Source organism: Sinocyclocheilus grahami, unplaced genomic scaffold, assembly GCF_001515645.1.
Source record: "Sinocyclocheilus grahami isolate Dianchi unplaced genomic scaffold, SAMN03320097.WGS_v1.1 scaffold296.1, whole genome shotgun sequence".
In the NCBI taxonomy this organism is placed as follows: Eukaryota; Metazoa; Chordata; class Actinopteri; order Cypriniformes; family Cyprinidae; genus Sinocyclocheilus; species Sinocyclocheilus grahami.
This window is the reverse complement of record NW_015505475.1, coordinates 725889-748437: the sequence shown is the minus strand read 5'-3', so window position 1 is coordinate 748437 and position 22549 is coordinate 725889. Positions and strand designations below refer to the sequence as shown.

Below are 22549 nucleotides of genomic sequence, written 5' to 3'. Positions count from 1 at the left end.
TTCCCTTAATAAATGAAATCATTTAAAAACTGCATTTTGTATTTACTTGCATTATCTTTGTGTAATATTAAAATTTGTTTGATGATCTGAATCTTTTAAGTGTGACAAATATGCAAAAGATTTAAAAAACAGGAAGGGGGGGAAAAAAAAAAATATATATATATATATATATATTATGTTTATGTTCAGTTATTTTACAAACCCAATTCCATAAAAGTTGGGACACTGTACAAATTGTTAGTAAAAAAGGAATGGAATAATTTACAAATCTCATAAACTTATATTTTATTCACAATAGAATATAGATAACATATCAAATGTTGAAAGTGAGACATTTTGAAATGTCATGCCAAATATTGGCTCATTTTGGATTTCATGAGAGCTACACATTCCAAAAAAGTTGGGACAGGTAGCAATAAGAGGCCGGAAAAGTTAAATGTACATATAAGGAACAGCTGGAGGACCAATTTGCAACTTATTAGGTCAATTGGCAACATGATTGGGTATAAAAAGAGCCTCTCAGAGTGGCAGTGTCTCTCAGAAGTCAAGATGGGCAGAGGATCACCAATTCCCCCAATGCTGCGGCGACAAATAGTGGAGCAATATCAGAAAGGAGTTTCTCAGAGAAAAATTGCAAAGAGTTTGAAGTTATCATCATCTACAGTGCATAATATCATCCAAAGATTCAGAGAATCTGGAACAATCTCTGTGCGTAAGGGTCAAGGCCGGAAAACCATACTGGATGCCCGTGATCTTCGGGCCCTTAGATGGCACTGCATCACATACAGGAATGCTACTGTAATGGAAATCACAACATGGGCTCAGGAATACTTCCAGAAAACATTGTTGGTGAACACAATCCACCGTGCCATTCGCCGTTGCCGGCTAAAACTCTATAGGTCAAAAAAGAAGCCATATCTAAACATGATCCAGAAGCGCTGGCGTTTTCTCTGGGCCAAGGCTCATTTAAAATGGACTGTGGCAAAGTGGAAAACTGTTCTGTGGTCAGACGAATCAAAATTTGAAGTTCTTTTTGGAAAACTGGGACGCCATGTCATCCGGACTAAAGAGGACAAGGACAACCCAAGTTGTTATCAGTGCTCAGTTCAGAAGCCTGCATCTCTGATGGTATGGGGTTGCATGAGTGCGTGTGGCATGGGCAGCTTACACATCTGGAAAGGCATCATCAATGCTGAAAGGTATTTCCAAGTTCTAGAACAACATATGCTCCCATCCAGACGTCGTCTCTTTCAGGGAAGACCTTGCATTTTCCAACATGACAACCACATTCTGCATCAGTTACAACATCATGGCTGCGTAGAAGAAGTGTCCGGGTACTGAAATGGCCAGCCTGCAGTCCAGATCTTTCACCCATAGAAAACATTTGGCGCATCATAAAGAGGAAGATGCGACAAAGAAGACCTAAGACAGTTGAGCAACTAGAAGCCTGTATTAGACAAGAATGGGACAACATTCCTATTCTTAAACTTGAGCAACTTGTCTCCTCAGTCCCCAGACGTTTGCAGACTGTTATAAAAAGAAGAGGGGATGCCACACAGTGGTAAACATGGCCTTGTCCCAACTTTTTTGAGATGTGTTGATGCCATGAAATTTAAAATCAACTTATTTTTCCCTTAAAATTATACATTTTCTCAGTTTAAACATTTGATATGTCATCTATGTTGTATTCTGAATAAAATATTGAAATTTGAAACTTCCACATCATTGCATTCTGTTTTTATTCACAATTTGTACAGTGTCCCAACTTTTTTGGAATCGGGTTTGTGTATATATATGTATATAGTAGTCAACATTTGAAGTGGATCAAAAAAGGTAATCAAAGTTAACCTAAGACAAGGCGGCATTTTGGTTTTAGGACAACTTTGATGAAAGGTTTTGATCCACTTCAAATGTTGACTACTGTGTGTGTGTGTATATATATATATATATATATATATATATATATATATATAAATCCACTACATAAAAAAAATAATCCACTACAGCTTTTTAGTGAGGATGTTAAAGAGTGTTAAATTAGGGTTTCATAAGCATATTGATACACATCACTAAATTTTGGCTAAATTGTATAGCCCTAAAAACAAACACCGCAAACCTGTATTTTATTTTTGGTAATCACAATAGCAATTCAAAATTCAGAAAAACGCAATTAGATTTTCCCCCACATGATGCAGCTTTTCTAAAGACCATTTAATTTGTCTTCACATCATTTTAATATTCCTTGCGAGACATGAAATAAGCAAAATGCTGTTGAAAATCATTTTTGATGGAATATAGCATGTCACCTCTGTACATTGCATCTTTTCAAAAGTACTTGTCAACAACCCACCTGCTGCTGGAGGACATGCTGGATTCAGATAAGCACCTGCGCCGAGGCTCCAACTGCCTACTAGAATCCAACTCTTTCTCCGGCTCCAGATTAAAACCATTTGACAGTCCTGAAAGACATAAGGAAAATAGAAAGAGAGAAATCCTTCCCATTGAATCTAATGAAACTAGTGTTGAAACTAATAAAGAAATTCACAAAGCTAAGTAGTTCAAGCAAGCACAGTAGTGGTTACTACTGTGCTTCCTTGGAACTACTTAGCTTTGTGAGGCTTTAATAGCAGACAGGTTGTTTATTTGACAAATCACACAGCACATGTCTATTACTAACACGCAAGACCCCTTTTTGACCCAGGAAATCACCCGATATTACACTTTCCCATGATGCAATTCTAGTGACCTGAATCTAAAAAGCCTTCAATGCACTTTGGCCTGTCAAAAAAGTGCATTTATTATTAGTGCATTTATATCAATCATACTGTATATGTCTTGCCCTTTTTGTTTGTTTTCCTGCAGTTTCTACCTGTGTCCAGGCGTTTGATGGGCGTTTCTTCCTCAACACTGTCTCTACTGGTACTCCGTGGTCTCTTCCTAGAATGAAGCAATGTCTCTAGGCGTGGTATGACGACTGACAAGAATGTTTTTGTGCCTAGTCGAGAACTGCCCTTTGGAGTTTCACCACCTCTCATGGGCTTATGAGGGCTTGTGCTTTTTGATTTGCGAAAAAGCACAGACGTCCGTCGGTTTACTGGGCTTGATGGCTCGGCCAGAGTTGATGTAGCTAATACACTGACATCGCTGTCCTCTAACTGCAGATGGGAGTGTCCATTGAATGGCTGGGAAATGCCATCCTGGTGGTGCCGGTTTTTGTCGGGACTGGATATTGAACTTGGTTTCAGTTTGGGTGGTTCAGAGTGACATCCCGCATTAAAGAAGGGCGGCACAGAAACAGATGGCTCAAGCTTAGGTGGGACAGATTTATCACCTGCCATGAAACAAGGAAATACCATCAAATATTATACGAAAAACAGTGTGTGACAGATTAAATTCAGTGATGACAAACTAGATTTTTTTACAATTTCTCAGAAAGAACAAACTAAAGTTTTTACATTTTCTCAGAAAAATCTGATCAGTATTGTAGGTGGTTGGCAGGATAATGCTATCAAGTTGCTAGTGTGTGTTTATAGTGCAATGTCATGCAGTTGCTAAGGGAGGATTTTTCAATCCTACTCCAGGAGGGTCACTGTCATGCAAAGTTTAGTTTTAACCCTGATCACACTCATCTGCCTGCAATTTACTAGTAATTCTGAAGACCATGTTAGCTTGTTCAAGTGTGTTTGATTAGGGTTGAAATAGGACAGTAGCACATAGGGATGGGTATCGTTAAGGTTTTAATGGTATTACTACTCTTACCGATACTGCTTATCGATTCGGTACTTTAACGGTATTCTTATCGGTACTTTTTGTTTTGTTTTAATTATATATATATATATATATATATATATATATATATATATACACACACACACATATACAGTATGTATATGACAAATTAAGAGCTGAATTAACGTTGCTTTATATTCTGAAATGTAAAATAAATATTTAATGAAACTAATATAAAACATCAATTTGTAAATGCACCAGTGTGCAGGCATTTTTAGTGTTTTATACATAAGATAAGATACAGTAAGAACATGAACAAAGAAACAAAGTAAAACAAACTGACAAATACAATAAAACAAATATACAAATGAAATGAAATAAACAGTGCTTTAATTTTTCCACGAAGTTCTATGGGCATTACAGTTCAGGTAAGTAATAGCCTACAAAAGAAATCTAAAAGTAATCAAATGTAAATGAACACTGCATAGTTTTCAGTGTATGTATTGATAGATTAATGCTTATTAAAGCTATAACGTTATTCAGATTAAGAGCAGATTTGCATTTTGATGGCCCAAGCGCCAGTCTATCACTTTAAGACAATATATTGACACGCATCGGATTTTCTCCAAACTGTTCTCCTCCACTTAAGACATAAACTGTGTTTAAGTAAATACTCTCCAAGCCGGCCATTTTGACATTTTTTTGTGTGTATTTGATCGATTGGACATGCGCCCGAACCTCAAAGTGTAATTTGTTTGTCCGTTTTGGAGCGTGCCGCACGCACACACTTCAGCCTGAGGAACAGCGTCTCTTGTGCGGATTGTGCTTTCAACGTTTTATCATCAAACATGTCCCGCAATTTAGCAACAGTAAAGACGGCTTCTTACAACAATCACCGATTGAGCTGATTCTGACATTAAGTTTGGGTTTTAGGGGGGAATGAATGCGCACCGCTGTGAAGGGAAAGAAGTTGCGCAATACGAAACGCAGCTAGTTTTTAATAGCTTTACCTCGTCTTCTTTTGTATAATCCTTAGAAGCCAAAATCGAAATTAAAAAAAAATTAGCTTAATAAAACAGCCACAGGCCAAAAGTGTAAGCAGATGTTTGAATGTTTAGTTCTCTCTTCTATCATAATTCATGTTGCGCGTGCTGAAGCTCCTCCGGGTGGGCACGATCTCGCTTCTGAATTGCGAATAGCAAAAATGCATCAGACAAATGTTTGAAAAACAGCTGGCGACTCTGGTGAGATAGAATTGGCAAGATAATGTATATATAGCAATAATAAATGTGTGTTTTATTAATTTCTCCAGTACCGATAGCAGAACCGTTAACGTCATAGCTTATCGATACTCCGGTCTTTCATAAATTAGCCCCGGGACCGATTAAATACCGGGTTTCGGTACCCATAGTAGCACACCAGGAAGAGGATCGAAGAACCATGTGCTAGTAGAGTGCTCTTGGTGGTTACTAGTGTTTTATTGTGGTTGCTACATCAATACAGCAAGGTTCCAAAGAGTGTTCCATATGGCTGCACAATATTGGAAAAAACAGATGACATGAACAGCTTGAATGACCTGAATATTTGGAAATAATAAATAATTCTAGAATGATGTGTGATATTGAAGGGAATGAGAAAAAATATATAAGAAAAAATCAGAAAATTTTAAAGAGCTGAAAATTATTATAATTGTTTTTTTAACAAAAATAGTGTAAACCATCCTTTTAAGGCTGAATGATTTGGGGGGAAAGTTTTTGACCTGTTTAGTGTCACTATAAAATAAATATTAGGATTTTATAGTGATTATTATTAAATAAAAGTATTAAAAAGAACTCTCCTGTAATAATAAAATATTTAATAAAAAAACATTTCATTTCATAGAACAAATCTAAACTATTATTTATCTAAACTAAACTATTAGTTTAGTAACCATGTTAACTACTTTTTTTTAAGTTAAAAAGGATATTTTTTTCCCCAGTGAAAAAAAGTCTGTTCATTCACACACACACAACACAAAGCTTCAATCTGAAAACTGAGGTGCATTTATTCATTTGATTAAAGGTCCCATATTTTACACCTTTCTGGAGTTTTATTTTAGGTTTTGATGTGCTTAAGAATATATATTTGTAGTATAAGTACCAAAAACCATCTAAATATATATTTTTACAGCTCCTTTCTCAGGAGCTCTGCTGAGAACAGGTCGATTTTGGCCTGTCTTATTAATATTCATGAGCCTCTCTTCTGATTGGCCTGTTGTGTTCTGAGTGACAGCGCTTGCTGGAAGCAGCAAAACAAAGTCAAGTTAGAAATCTGATCGCATAACTACTGCCACTGCCAGACAAAAAAACCGCGATAAAACGAGCAGACTGGACAGAAATGATTGTCAAAAATGCTCGCGTTTGCAGCACACTTCTTATCAGAAAAGGTTAAATAAAGTATTGTCTTTTGTTGTTATGGGCGCGTCTACAGATTTTTTGCCATATGTCTATGTTTCTTGCATCTCACGATTATGTCATGTATGAAATAATGTCTGTGCATGTGTATAAAACAACAAACTGACAATTTATATATAATCATTTGTAACTGTATATACATTGTTGTGATTAATTGTGGCTGGAACAATAATGTAGCTGTAAAAATAGTTGCCTGCTGAAATTGAAATGTATATACATCTTCATCATGACTAGATAGACACGGTGAGTTTGACTTTACTATACATGTTAGATGTGATCCACCTCATAGTAACAATCCTGTCAGATCGTCCATCCTTTGAGTGAGAGTGTAACGTTACAGGTCGGTCGATCTGGTTTCGTGGTTAAAGTTAACCTTTTCTACATGTTTCCCTGTTGTTTTTGCTCAGCAATAGCATGGACGTGATGTTGTCTGGGGGTTTGGCAAAAGGAGAGTGGGACTGTGGGGGCGGTGCTCGGGATGGTGACTGAAGGCGGTGACTGTGTAGTTCTGACGTCAACTTTTTACGGAAGTCACAATGGTTCGTGAAAAATCACAGCTACTTTAAGCAGGCTGTGTGAATTTTATTGTGGACTGACTGTTTTGAAACTTATATGGTAGTTACATAGCACCTCGACCTCAGTTATCATGAAAAAAGCCAGGAAATTTCCGTTTTGACAATATGGGACCTTTATATCGCAGCATTTGCATTTTGATAATTTACACAAACCATATGCCATAGCCATTTTTTTATTTTGTTCCCAATACATCATGCAGCCCAATTCCAAAGAGTGTTTTTACAGTATTGTTAGGTAGTTGCTTAAGGCGTTAAGTCTATTGTAAGACTATATAGTTTTTTTTAAATGTGGTCGATTCAATATCGATTTTTTTTTCAATATTTATTTCCGCAAACATTGAACATAAGATTTACGTTAATCTTATTACTAGTCTAATCCACTAGATGTCACCCCCTTATTTGCCTTGTGCGATGTTACAACCGAGAGTCCGTCATTCATTCATTACTTAAAATGGCGGATTGAGGTGCGTTCCCGAGGTCAACACCACCTTCACATAAAAAGTCAGAGGTATGGAAGCATTTTAGATTTCGCAAGCACGATGACAAAGATACTGTGGACAAGAACAAAGCTATATGCCAAACAGTTGATGGGCCCTATTGACTTGACTTCCATAGTACGGAGAAAAATATATGGAAGTCAAATGGGGACCAAAACAGTTTGGTTATCCATATTCTTCAAAATATCTTCTTTTCTGTTCAACAGAAGAAAAGAAATTCATACATGCATAAATGACGACAGAATTTTTATTTTTGGGTGAACGATCACCCAAAAGCCAGTATTAGTTTTCCTACACCGTTCATAGGCTTGCAGCCTCCATGTTGCAGCTAATGTTTGTTTTATATTAAAGGGGTCATATAATGCTTTTTTAAATATCATTATTTTGTGTATTTGGTGTAACAGAATATGTTGACATGCTTTAATGTTCAAAAAACACATTTTTCAAATACTGTACATTATTGTAAGTCCTTTATGCCCCGCCTCTCTCAAACGCTTCATTTTCTACAAAGTCCCTCCTTCCGACAAGCGCAGTCTGCTCTGATTGGCCAGCTGACCCAGAAGAATATCTCTTTGGTTTTGGGACTTTAGTCTTTGCAACTTCAGGGATCTTATCTATGCACAATCAGCTTGTAACACTCCAAAGAGAAAGGAAAACTTGAAATCGCATCATATGACCCCTTTAAACATAAAATAACCTGATCCTGTTTGACCAAGGCATGCGACTGTTCTGACTTGTTCAATTTTCAGCATCAGTTTTTCATCTTGCATCAAAATTCTGTCTATTCATTGTATGCATTTGACATATAGAGTTGGGTTTTGTTTTATTGTACTCAAGTGTACCTAAAATAAAAAGTGTTTAATATACAGGTTTGTGGCTCTTAATTTCCTTTTATTAATTAACCATTTGTAATCTTATGTTAATTGTTAATTTTTTATAAATATAGGATTTGCATTAAATCTATATTCATTCATATAGTCAAATCGAATCGAAAATCGATATCGAATCGAATTGAGAGCTTGAAAATCGAAATCGAATCATCTGAATTGATACCCAGCCCTAATTGTAAGTCAATATTTAATTTTTCACCTCTTTAGACCATTTCAGGTTATAGCTTAATTTCCTTGACTGATCTTTCTCAGAAACACTATGCAATAAAACAATGAACCTAAAACCTGGACTAGAGACAATGAAGCCAAGGGACAGAATACCATTTGAATAAACATCAATCCTCATCCACCCTGAGCTCCCCTCTTTCTCTCCTTTTCCACTAGGCTCAGACTATTAAAAAGTTTGCTGTAATTATCTTTTTCATTATATGTCTCAGTGCAAATCACTTACCTAAATTAATAGTGATGCTTACCCTAGTCAATACTAAAAACACAAACTGCGATTTTAATCAAGTAATTTGCTTGTTTATATTATGTGTATTTTGGGGCATTTAAGTGTTTATTGGTCAGGACAGCTTAGCAGAGGCAGGAAGCGACAGGAGAGGGATAGGATCAGTATGACCATGAGATGGGACTTGAACTTTTAATAATTTATAATAATATAATAATTTAATATTTTAATAATTTTTAATAATTTAATAATTTATTTAATAAATTATGATACCCACAAGGATTTGACCAATGTTGAGCTGGTTAATATTTGAAAAAACATTTACACTAACATTTTTCAAACAAACCTTTTTGAAGGATATGGCCGGCTTCTTCTTCTGCAGCATTCTCCAGTTCAACAGCACAAAAAGCCTTCTTCAAACTCAGCTCCATCCTCACATCACTAATGCTTTTCTTAAGCAGCTTCAGTCGTCTGCTCCGTGATGGGCTGGATTTCATTGCTGTAGTCAGATCCAACTTTTCCAGTAGCTCCCTCAGCTGCTCTTCCAATGACATGAGCTCTCGATTGGCTGGAACCAATAAGTGGTCCACTGAAAGAGTAAAAAGGCAACAATTTTTGATTGATTTGTTAAAATGTAGGGATGAGAAATGCAAAAAATGTGATCATTCTGATCTGACATAACATTCCGATTTACTGATTCTATTAGTGATTCTTAGTTTCAAGGAAGCACTAAACTGAGAAGTAAGTCGCATGGTGACATTTGACAAGAAACATCATTGGTTAAGACAAAAGGACGTGCTTGAATAAGTACATTTGTTTAGCTATATTTTGAAGAACACGTGAAGGAAAAACAGTGGGTATGCATGTGTGATTTTCATTTTGTTTTACATGTACACATATCCAATGATCTTATACCATCACAGGGGGTGCACTGAGTGTAGTTTGCTTTATGTCCACAAGGAATTACCTTTTACAAATCATACAAAAGACCATTGAGACTACAGATTTTGTGTATTTACCATCTTCCCAGGACAAAGGTGCAGATGGCTCGATCTTAGGTGGTTCAAGCAGGTGCATGCCAGTTTCAAAATCAAAGCCTATTCTCAGAACATCTCGGCGAGTTTTCCTTAGCACAGCTCCACCCTGGTCTCTTAATCTAACAGCTGCCCTGTAAAAGAATGTATCCTTGCCATTGTACTTCATGCAGTTTTCAATAATGAGATTGAAGTCAGCTTCAAATTTATCCAGATTCTTGTAGCCTTGTGCATCAATGCGTTTCCTCATGGTGGAAAAATCCATAGGGTGCAAGATGTGGTCCATATAGTCAGGCACCTGTGAGGAACACACAAAAAAGGATGAAATTCTGATCAGTGACAAAAAAATTAATAAAAATAATAAAAGTGAAAAATACTAAACATTAAAAACATCTTGTTGTATTTTGAAAACCCTTTGAAGTCCTGTATCAATAATGACAGCATTGTGACAAACACAGTAAGATTTTTTTATGTGCTTCCAAATTCCAGAAATCGTTCTTGATTAATTATAAGTGTTGGAAACAGTCGTGCTGTTTATTTATTTAGTTTCTGAACCTGTGATACTTTTTTGCAGGATTCTGTAGATTTTTCAGGATTAAGAGTACATTTCAAAAGAAAACAAACCTCTTTAATGCTAACAGGCTCTGCAAAAATGTGTGCTAGGTCTTTCTCCTGTAACTGATCCAGCACAGTCCTCAGAAGGACAGTGAAAGGAGTGAGTTGGACCTCCATTAATGTCTGCTGAAGCATAATCTGCAACATAACCACAAGAGTCATCAAGAACACAAATATGCAAACAATTAACATTAGCAAATGTTACCGTTACAAAAACTTGTCTTGATTTAAAGCAGCATATTGTTCTCATACCTCTTCTTTCTTGAGTTTCTCTCTCTTCCTTATCAGCTCTAGCAGGAGTCTTGCTCGCTCAAGGTCATGTCTCATCCGTTGCCATTCCTTCAGCTGCTCCTTCAATGCTTCAGTTTCCTCTTCTGTCTGTTTCTGTCATTACAATGTTTTCAAATTCAAGCAAACTATGTTATTAAAATGTAAAAGCATGCATGGCCATGTGTCAGTGCTGCTTGAAGAAATATTTCACCTAAAAATGAATATTTGCTGAAAATGTACTCCCCCCTCAGACCATCCAAGATATTGATGACTTGGTTTCTTTTTTGCTTGCTCACTTGCTTAACAGTGGATCCTCTGTAGTGCATGGGTGCCATCAGAATGAGAGCCCAAGTGATGTAACACTAAATTTTTCCAAATTTGTTTAGATGAAGAAGCAAACTCATCTGTCTACTTGGCCTGAGGGTTGAGTACATTTTTAGCAAATTTTCATTTTTGTGTGAATTATAATAACGCTGCATAAGGATATGGAGTCAAACCAAAAATTATTCATACACCAGATATAATTTTTGATATATTTTTTTACTAGTGGGTACAGGGCACTATAGTTCATTTATGTAAGTGAGAATAGCAAAATAAAGTGAACTCTGACATATTATACCCAAAAATTCTTTATAAAGTGGACCACCAGTAAAACTGATAAAAAAAATTTGGGACGAAAAATTCAGACACTTTGACCTGACCATGTTTTGCTTAAATGTTTTTTCTTTAATTGCTAATGCGACCTTTTTACACCACAGACTGAATAAAATTAAGCATTGCTTGGTAATTGGTTGACCTAAATTGGTATTATCTAATTGTGTACTTAAATTTAACAGCTGAATAATTTTTGGTTGATTGTAATCCATTACATACCTAACCTTTCTATGTAATGGATTACAATCTGACATTATCAAGATGAATTTGTTTATCAAGTTATCTGACATTATCAAGATTTATTTTGACACAGTTTAACTCTGAGTTCTTGTCATATTTTTTTTTTACCATTTTCTAAACTATAGTGAATAAACTGTGATAACGTGAGAAATGTTGAAGGTGTCTGAATAAATTTTGGTTTGACTGTACTTACCGGCTGTGTGTTTTTCTGGGAATGTAGGCTAGTTTGGAGGCGTCTGTTGAGTGGCACTCCATTCCTTGAAAGTCTTTTAAGCATCCAATAATTCAATACAAGTTCGCCAAATGCCTTCTTCTTCTGTAAAGAAACTTGATTGAGGATTGTGTTTAACCTGTAGGAGAATATGACAGTATACAATGAAATTAAAAGTCTTGATATTTGCACTCAAATGACTTAAGAGTCCAAGATCTCACCAGTTTTTGTAAAATCAAAAATTCGAACAAACCTTTCAGGTGAAAAACTGGGTACAGATGCATTTGGAACTGGGCCTACAAATTCCACCTCATTGTTTTTAAGTCTCTTCTGTTTTTTTAAACTTGTCCTGCTGCTCTTTTTGTCCACTGACTGACAAAGTCTGTCATTTGTCTTAGTTTCATTATAAATTGTAAGAGGTCTTTTAATGGAGCCATTTGGGGTGTGGGCCCCACAGTAGGCTGTCTTTTTCACAGAGAAAGTGGGTACACCTGAGTCAGTCAACTCTTTAATAGGCTCCATTTTCATAAAGAGACCAGCCTTCTGTGCACAGCTGACATGAAAAGCAGTGTAGCAGTTCGCTTTGTGGCACTGGATACAAGCCCCAACACCTTTTTCTTTACAGAGGTAGCATGTAAGCTTCCATCGAGCTGGCGGAATATTTGAAACACCATCAATAGGCTCAATGAAGACCATGTTGGAAAACCCAACCTCGGGAACCCATAAAGCACAAACAACATGACCCCACTGGTCATCTTCCGTCTTTTTGACCGCTCCTCCCTTGTTAGGGCAGAGGATGCAGTTAGCGGGTTGTGTTGGGGACTGCAGACAATGTCGGCAAAGCCACTGTCCCTCTGGAATATATGGAACACCATAACAATCCTGATGAACAGCTAGATTGCACATATCGCAGAACAGGATGGCATTGCTGTCCATGCAATCTCCATCCATGCATATGCAGCAAACAGCATCTTCATCGATTAAGGACTGTAGACTCTGTTGGCCCTGAATCTCTAAAAATGATTCTTTTTCAAAACGGTCAAGAAGGAACTCAAAGGCATTAGGGGAAACCGGGTTAAGACCTTCATTCTTTCTTTTCTCATTGATCAGCTCAAGCCAGGCATAGTCCTCTTCGTCCATATCATATTCCACCTCCTCATTTAGCTCTTCTGAAGTTTTCTCCTCATACTTGTAGTATGTAGAAGGTCTGCGTGGAATTGCTGGGAGATTGTAATCCACTGTGCGGAATTTGGGCTCGGGAAGAGTGCTGCCTTGCACTAAAGCATTTTGTGCGGTGACAGCAGTGCTCTTTTTCTGCTGGTTGTTTCTGAGGCGTGCAGAACGTACCAAAACCTGCTGGTGTTTTTCAGCATTCTCCTTATTGCTGGTACACGCCATAATTTCCTGTGCAATGGGATCCTCATCCGTGATGATGTAGAGCTTGTCAAAGATGCTGAACCGGTGCAACCGGCCATTAACTTCTAGTTCGATCATTCTCTGGGCCTGGGCGTAAGTCAGCGTCTCACGGTTTGAGGAAAGTTTGATAGGGGAAGGTAGCCACTGAGGGGAGAATACTTTGTGAGGTAGAGATGTTCTCTTCATTGGGGATCCTTACAAAGCTGAAAAGAGAACAGAACCAGTGTTATTCCTAATTCAACAGTGCATTTGAATTATATGTTGATGCAACCCACAAAAATTAAACCATGCTGATTTACATGACTGAATCTAAATAATCCATGTCACAGTGGAGGAAGTTATTCAAAAGTACTGTTACCAAGGTACAAATGATGCTTGAAGCCGTTTCGTTTTCTAAAGTTCCGTTAAAAGCTATTTCTACTTCAACTACAGTTTTATCAAGGGATTATTAGGTTACTACAAGATAGCATTGATTAGTATAGCAGCGTAGGAGAAATTAGGTCGCATTTTCGGGCATCACAGGAGAGATCAGAGACACCATTCGGACGTACAATTCAAAACATTTTGGCCATTTTACGTGCATCCCAAACATTCGAATCGAAACTTTTTTCAACATCACGGCAGCGTTTTGGGGGTCGCCTATCCCCTAAAATACTGTCCATGTAGGCAGTTTGCGATGTTTTGAGACACTATGGAGATGCACATTCAAATCTTATCTTTATATTCCCAGGCATTAACAGGTGCATATCGCAAAACAATGACGGTTATCTTATGATCGATCATTTTACCTCTGATCTGCTGAATAACGAAAGGAACAGCTTTCTGGCGAGGTGGCCTGCAGTTATTCCGTACACAATGTTCTCATCCAAGGACCACCAATTTAAATCTGCATGGATAAATCTGGAATGCTGCAAACGCTTTAACCACAACGGCCGCCAGGACTATAATTATGAACTAATAATCACTACGAGAACGCTTGGTTTGATTGCCATTCAAACATAGCGTCGTTTCCTTGCTGCAACGAGCTGAAATACAACTCTTCGCCTGCAACCAACAACAATGCGGATGGTTCACTACAAATAGACGTCCCACCCGCAACGCATGGCGTCATGACGTACCCAGCTCGCTCATAGGGTCTCACCGTCTCACAGGCTAGACAATATAATTTCATTGTGACCGTGATATTTCCTAAAGGAAAATGTTTTAACTTCTCTGTTTTGTGCGACCAGGATCCGGTTCTGCCTCATCAGGTTATGTCCTGTGTGGCCTAACATAACCACACAATTGAGTTGTCACTAAGTCAAGTACGCTCTTTCTACGTGATTAAACGATTCTACGTAGGTATTTTAAATCCCCAAGCAGTCGTATTTACAAATTAAATAATAAGAAAACACGCACAAGTAACTCGAGTTTTATGCCCATATGGCAGGAGAGAACCGTGAAGGGTTTTCCTGTTTTGTCTACGAGCTAATGCACTAGCCGCTAGCATGTGTCGCTCTAGCTAGCGCCTACATCTCGTGAGGTCGCGAGAGCGTGTGTTGAGACAAGTACCTCAAGCAGCACTCAACTTCCTTATTAGAAACATCTCAGATAAATTGTACATAATTTTATTCGAACTACATGGAACATACAACAGCATACGGTCATAATTATCATAGTAGGTTGCTCAATGTATATTTTTGATTTTCTTTTTAATTTATGCCTTTGTGTCGTGACAACTGACAGAAAATGTAAACGTTATTTAATATACTCTTTACACCAAATAAAACAAATTCCACTTTGAAATATTTTAGCATACACGTATAATGTGTATTTTGTTTTTGCTATTAATTGCTGTAATAGGCCAGATTATCATTGATGACAACAATTTACATTTTGTTAATCTGTATCGCTATGTTCCGTTATGAACAGGTTAAAACCAGGAAAGGGCTGTATGACTTTGTTAAATATGGAGTTACTTCGGAACAAAAAACACCAAGGATTCAAATAGTAATCGCTTGTATAGAGGAAAATATACCTATTGGGTCAATAAACACTGTTGCAATTCAAGAAATTAAGTAGGCCTATGTGTGGATCACAGTATAGCTTTCTCATAGCTCTGTGTAGTTACAGGTCCATTAAAGATGTCACTCAGAATGTTTATACATATACAGCACTTTTGCAGGCACAATGCATTTGGAAGGCTTCAAAGTGCACAAAATCATTTCTGATCTGTAGGCATCCATAGCAACCTTATGCAGGTTATATAATTATTTCAATGTTGGACAAGTTTGCCATTTATTTTAAAGTATCATTATCATGTTCACATAAATGAATGGGTTGTATTATCATATAATATTCATGTATGATTGATCATTGCTACTGATCCCAAATATATATGCACCAATAGTAATACCGGCCATAAATAAAATAATTATGTTTGTGTTATGCTGATAACTGACTAACTAACTAACTGTCTGTTTTGGCTGTTAGGGCTATATGGTTATTTTCATTGGAGATACTTACAAAGCTGAAAAGAGAGAACAGAACCAGTGTTATTCCTAATACAACAATAATAATAATAATAATATCATTTTCCAATATCTAACCAGTGAAATATCCAGTGATTTGTTGCCAACAAAAAGTTGTTCTGGTTTACATTTTGGATAGTCTTCCATGGTATCCTGAACACCTTTTTGGTGACCGTTTGACGGTGGTTGTTATAAAAGCAAGGCTTAGCATAGCGTTTGTTTTACAAACCATAAATACACAAAACTACTTTTCAAGACAGATATCTCTGAAAGTAATGATAACTTGCAGTTCAGATCAGTTAGTGATTTCATTCATTTAAATCGTCGGACTGATTCAAACAGATAAACTACAATAATAATTTTATTACTAATAACTGACAATAATGAGTTTAAAATAATGTCTTATAAAAACTACTTATAAAAAGTGTCTCCGAGTTATATGTCAATGTGTAAATACAATTTTTAATCACACATCCAGTTTGATTCCTTTAAACTGTTAATTGTATTTTTAATTATCTTAATGTTCTTCTATCTCCCATCTAATTTTTCAGGTTCTACAAATGAACATATCTGTTGCATCTGGACTCAGATATAACATGTTAAAGTAAACATCTGGATGGAAGAAAGAGCCACACCCATGACACTTGAACACTTAAAAAGCTGCTTTGAATAGAGAAGGTTTTCTTTCCCTGCAGAAATTCTTTATGCGATAATGGATGGAGAGGACGGCCTCTCACAGAAGACTGAGGATATAAGCCACGAGCATAATGTCTCCAAAGATAACAAGAGAATAGAGGCCAAAGGAACCTGTTTAAAAATAGAAGGGAAAGATGGTTATGTGTTTAAATCATACAGAATTACTCCTCAAGAGGTATTGGAAGCAGAACCCCACACTTGTCCCTCTGAGACTCTGGCAAAAGATTCCTCTTTGGTGTCTTTGTCATTTGAAGGCACAGAGGAAGATAGATCTTCTGAGGTCGATGGGTTTTCAAAAGAGGATTCAACAGCAGAAAGTTGTGAAAAGCATGACTCTCAAAAATCTCCAACTATTTCAAATAAGAGCCAGAACATTGAAATAAATAATTCAGAAATTGAAACAAGTGTATGTATCAAAGCAGAACCAAATGTAACGGGTGAAATCGCTCAGGATGATGAAAAGTTGTCATTTGATGGGGCCTTCGGCCCCTTTGCCACCAGAGGTTATGATGATGATTATGGTAGCTTGTTCAGTGGGTACTCAAGTACTCTGTATGATGTTGCAATGGATGCTGTCACACAAAGCCTTCTATCATCCGTAAGAAGTCCCCTTAACCCTAGAAAAAAATCCCCTGCTTGGAACCATTTTTTCATATCACCACGTGATAGTACCAAAGCAATCTGTATGTACTGTATGAAAGAGTTCAGCCGGGGTAAAAATGAGAAAGATCTCAGTACTAGTTGTTTAATGAGGCATGTGCGAAGGGCTCACCCCACTGTTCTTCTGCAAGACAGTGACTCTGTAAATAATTTGTCCAATAATTCATCTTTAATACCTCCCAATATATCACCAAACAATGGAGACTTGTCTGTATGCATCAAGCCCCCTACAGACAGCCATACTCCACTGTCCTCCATTCTAGCTGAGGCCACAGACATAGTGTCCAAAGACTCTTTACAAAAGGCCAAACCAAAAGCAGAAAAGAGCGTCAAGAGTGACTCTTGTGTGGTTCCATCCCCACATTCCTTAAACAACCATAATGATGATGCCATGGACTTGGGGAGTGAATGCCCTGGATCAGCCCCTAAGAGCTCAAGTTCCCGGCGGCGCTCAGCAGTGTGGAAACACTTTTATTTATCCCCTGCTGACAGCTCGAAAGCAGTGTGTATTCACTGCATGAATGAATTCAGTCGTGGCAAAAATGGGAAAGACTTGGGGACGAGCTGCCTTATTCGCCACATGTGGCGGGCCCATCGAGACATAGTCATTGAAGAAAATGGACAGGGCTCAAGCATTCCTCCACCTTACACCACTCCACCAACATTGCTCTCACGCACACAAGACTCCACAGAGGTCAAAAAGGAATTCCTCTGTACCTCACATCGCTCTGATGCCATATCAGACGAAGTGCCCAATGATGACAGTGAGCACATGACTCTTGAGGATGATGCAAATGATGCTACATATCAATCTGGACAAGAGTCCTCACTTGATGCATCTTTTAGACTGAAAGGGGAAAATATACCTCTGTCATCCTCGCCAGAGGAACACGGTGAGGGGCACAGCATATCCCAAGATCAGAGCTCAGTTTTTCAACAAAACAAAAAAATAATGAAACGGGTGAAATCAGAAGTATGGCATCATTTCATTGTCTCTCCTGTTGACCAACTCAAAGCTTTGTGTCGGTATTGTCCCTGTGTTATAAGCCGTGGTAAACGAGGGGACTTTGGCACAAGCTGTTTAATGAGACATTTGATGCGACGGCATCCTGATGTTCTCAAAACCCAAAAAAGCACAAATGACAAAGTTTCATCACCTCAGTCTCCCCTTTGTACTCCTGCTGCTGAGGACAACATGACAACAAATGCAACAGACAGCCCTGCTGCTGAGAACAAACACCACACCCTGCCTGTTTTCAGCAAAAAGACTTCAAAGCTATGGAATCACTTTTCTATTTCCTCTGTGGACCCAACAAAGGTGGTCTGTTTGCACTGTAGCCGCACAATTAGCAGAGGCAAAAAGACAACCAATTTAGGCACTAGTTGCTTATTTAGGCACATGCAGAGATTTCATGGGCATGTGCTTGAAAATAATAGTAATATCTCAGGTGATGTGTCATCTGCTGAAATTCAAGTTAAGCAGGAGCTCATGGACATTTCTACTTATGAGGAGAATGCAGAGAAGTTCAATGAATGCCACCCAGCTGCCAAAAAAATCACCAAACTCATTGCTGAAATGCTTGCACTGGATCTTCAGCCATCAAATGTAGTGGAAAATGTTGGCCTGAACCGACTACTGGAATACCTCCAGCCACAATATTCTCTACCTTCCTCATCCTACTTTACCAGCACTGCAATCCCAGAAATGTATGGAAGCGTGAAAGAAGTAGTTCTGACCCACCTCAAAGAGGCTGAAGGTGGAATCATTCATTTCACGACAAGTGTTTGGGTGAGCAGCCAAACTCAAGAGTACTTGATTCTTACAGCCCATTGGGTAACATTTGAGTCTCAAGTTCTGCCTCAGGGGCAAGATTTCCACTGCTCGGCCCTCCTTGGTGTTTCTTCAATCGACTGTGACTACAATGTGCTGAACATACAGAAGCAGCTTGAATATCTTGGGGACACCTGGATTGGTTCCTCAGGCCTTAAAATTGGATTTACTGTAACAGATAATCAAACTATTGGAAGCATACTAGAGAGCAGTGATCACACCACCATACAGTGTTTTGTTCATAGCATAGACCTCATTGTTAACGAAGCCATAAAAAGTCAGAGGATGGTTCAGAACTTGCTTAGTATTGCTCGGAAAATCTGTGAGAGAGTGCATCGTTCTGCTAAAGCAAAGGAGAAGTTGGCAGAGCTGCAAAAAACTTATCAGTTACCTGAAAACCAGCTGGTTCAGGATGTTCCCTCTAAGTGGAAAACATCATATTTTATGCTTGAGCGATTAGTAGAGCAAAAGAAAGCCATTGATGAGATGTCAATAGAGTGCAATTTCAGGGAACTGATAAGCTGTGACCAGTGGGAAGTCATGCAGTCAGTCTGCAATGCTCTTAAGCCTTTCGAGGTAGCCTGCAGGGAGATGAGCAATCGCACAGCAACACTAGGTCAGGTCATTCCACTCATTCACATACTCAACCGAAAAATAGATATGCTTTTTGATGAGACCATGGGTATTGACAATATGCTCAAGTCTTTAAAGGAAGCAATGGTGACTAAAATGTCACCTACACTTCATGACCCCAGGTACATATGGGCAACCATGTTGGACCCGAGGTATAAGACCTCCCTTTTTACTGAGGAAGAAGCAGAGCAGTGTAAGCATGACCTCATACAAGAGCTTGAGGTGTCTGCATCTAACTCTGTGGAGACTAAATCACCACTGTCAAACGGATGCAGTGAAATACCAACTTCTTCAAACAGCTTGGCCTCAAACAAAGAAAACCTCTGGGCTCTTATGGATGACATTAGACAGAAAATCAAGCAGGAGGAGAGACCAAAATCATTGGAGCTTGCAGTGCTGGAGTATTTGGAGGAAGACATTCTTGACCAGAGTTGTGATCCTCTGGATTATTGGAACCTAAAGAAGTTACTGTGGCCTGAACTTGCCAAAGTAGCTGTACGCTATGTGGGTTGTCCACCCAGTATTGTACCAGCAGACACACTTTTTAGCACATCAAGTGTCAACTGTGCCCTGAATCAGTCCCGGCCATTGCTAGAAAATCTAGAAGGACTTCTTTTTTTAAAGGTCAACCTTCCTTTGATATATTTTCAGTACTGATGATTGCGTATTTATATTTGCAAGGCTGTTTCTTAGATTCTCATTAACCTCAACCTAGGACCACTCAAGTAACTTTTCTGAGAAGGCCTAACTAAACAATTCATTTTACTGAGGTTCATATTCTTCAATACACAGCATTTGGATGATATTTAATTGAATAAAAGATTGCTTGAGTACTACTGTTAAGTACACTTGATAACTGGAGTCTTATTTCTGGTGAAATGTTTTCAGGGAGGGAGGGTTAGCTAGCTATAGGGGCAGTTATTGTTTGTTGCTGTACTTTCCTTTTATAAATTTTATTTTATCTTTGTCTTCTCTCTCCTTGTGCCTTATACAAACTACTTCAGGTCAACATGCTGTAAATATTAAATGATGTGCAAAGCAAGTCATAGTCTTCTGATTTAAATGATTTTATAAAATTGAAACTACATGCTGAATACTGTTTTTATATAAATACATGACCCAAAATAAATGCTGTGACTGAGAGATGTTTTAAATGTATTTTATTTAATTCTGTGATTTTTGTGGTTCGTGGTACTGTTAGAATTAAGGTTATTTTTATTTTTGTTTGTATCTGTCAAAATGTACGTAATGCTGTACTTTCAGGTTAAAAACTTTTTTTGAAAATTTGTTAAGCACAAATCGTTTTTTTTCCCTCTTAAATTATGGGACATTAAGGAAATGTACTGTAAATTTTATAAAATTCCAAAATATAATTTGACAGAAATAATTGAGACTGGAACAATTAGTTGTTTTATTTGATTTTATGGGGTAATTTGTAAATAAAACTTTACACTTTTAAACCATGTTGCTTTTAAATTTCCTGTTTCAGATCTTGGTCTTGTGAATGTTTTTAATTATTGTCACCTTATGCATTCTATATTTTCCAAATCTGGATTATTTAGCTAAATCTGTATCTAATTCTAATCCAAACAGAAAATGTGGGGAAAGAGGTTTAGGTATTAATAGGGCTAGTTGTATACAGAGGACATAGCTATACAAGGACTATAGTTGCCATAGGACTAGTGGTATTTGATGCTTTGCTGAACTTTAGTATACTGATTGCAATTCTGAAAAAAGGATGTGATGGATAGGCCATCTGTCCTGGGTGTTCCTCTGCCTTCAGCCAGAGATGTTTAGATGACTACATAGCACAATCTTTTTGGAAAAATGGTTGGATTAAATTTTTTATATATGTACGATTAAAGGGATGGTATAATCTCACCCATTTGTCATTCCACAAATGTAAGACTTCCATTTTTCTGTGGAACAACAATTTTTGTCCATTCAATGGAAGTCAACGCTCAACACAACGGTTTGGTTACCAGCTTGAAAATATCTTTTGTATTCTGCAAAAGAAAGTCATACAGGTTTGGAACGACATAAACGATGATTTTAAGTGCCATTAAAGTCTGAAACCACAGTTATCACTCGTGCAAAGCATACTGGGAGGCATAGTAATAGCATGTTTACATTGCTTACAAAAGGAAGCAGCGAGCAAATGACCATTGCTATTCAAACACCTTAACTCAGGATGTCTCCCCTGTCAGTAAAACAGACCATCAAAAGAATTCAGAGAACCACTTCTGTAAGCATTTATTTGTCCTTGTCTTTGCATATGGAATATTTTATTCAATTATTATTGTAACAATTTCAGTTCAGGCTTTCACTATCTGGGTTCATTATTTGAGTGTCTTTCTAGCAGCACAAGCTTGTTGTTTAGCTTGATTTTGATAGGTGGAAATTGGAACATCTCAAATACGAGGTTTTGGTATCCTGAGAAGAAGACCAAAGGTTTGTGAGAGTCTTTGAGCAGAGATATTTTAGTTGCATTTGCTTCCATTAACAGGTGTGAATATGTTTTTATAACTGCATCTTCAAGAGTCAAATTCTCCTTCTTGTCATATCTAGGAAAAGATTTTAATGTAAATTGGAAGGATAAATTACAAAGGAAGAAATTAAAAACTTTAACTGGTCATTATGATTTTAAACAGATTATTGAAGGGTCAACCAGGCTAACTAGATATTCAGAAACATGTATTGATCTGGCTTTTACAAATAGACCAGAAAGGATAAAGAAATGCTATAATCTGGTAACTGGACTATCTGATCACAATATGATTTTGATTGTAAGAAAGCTCAGTAAAACCAGATTTAATTTAATATCTGAAAAGAAGGTAGAAAAATATAAAATACCTAAAAGTCAGTTAGATAGTCTTGAAAAAACAATTAAAAAATAGACTGGGACACATATTTAACATATGAGGGTGTAGATCAAAATTGTACATCTTTTATGACTGAAGCTCAAAACATTATAAACAGTTATATAAGGAAAGTAAAACTAAAATCAGGACAAAGAGAATATTTACCTTGGTTAAATGAAACAATTAGATTACTTATGAAGCAAAGGGATCATGCTCTTAAGTTAGCCCGCAGGTCTAGAATGGAACATGATAGGCGTGTATTTACCACATTAAGAAATAAGGTTGTAAAGGAACTTAGAAAGGCGAAAGCTACTTTTTTTATT

General features: G+C 37.4%; 2 protein-coding genes across 3 annotated transcripts in view; one reads left to right on the top strand and one right to left on the bottom strand.

Annotated features, from left to right (window-relative positions):
* The window catches only part of brd1a (bromodomain containing 1a), a 39128-nt gene extending 25046 nt beyond the window's left edge, over positions 1 to 14082 (bottom strand). For both annotated transcript variants that reach the window (XM_016293006.1, XM_016293007.1), the window contains exons 1-9: positions 13824 to 14082; positions 11873 to 13238; positions 11602 to 11758; positions 10497 to 10628; positions 10254 to 10382; positions 9615 to 9927; positions 8942 to 9184; positions 2870 to 3331; positions 2351 to 2459 (exon numbers count right to left, since the gene is read on the bottom strand). In XM_016293006.1, the coding sequence (XP_016148492.1) occupies positions 2351 to 2459; positions 2870 to 3331; positions 8942 to 9184; positions 9615 to 9927; positions 10254 to 10382; positions 10497 to 10628; positions 11602 to 11758; positions 11873 to 13221 (2894 nt within the window). In that variant the 5' untranslated portion in view covers positions 13222 to 13238; positions 13824 to 14082. The remainder of the gene's footprint in view (positions 1 to 2350; positions 2460 to 2869; positions 3332 to 8941; positions 9185 to 9614; positions 9928 to 10253; positions 10383 to 10496; positions 10629 to 11601; positions 11759 to 11872; positions 13239 to 13823) is intronic.
* A 2018-nt stretch (positions 14083 to 16100) lies between these two features.
* zbed4 (zinc finger, BED-type containing 4) lies at positions 16101 to 20656 on the top strand. The gene has a single exon (XM_016293005.1). It carries the CDS (start codon positions 16258 to 16260, stop codon positions 20020 to 20022), a length of 3765 nt encoding a protein of 1254 aa, XP_016148491.1. The 5' UTR covers positions 16101 to 16257; the 3' UTR covers positions 20023 to 20656.
* Positions 20657 to 22549: the final 1893 nt, after the last annotated feature.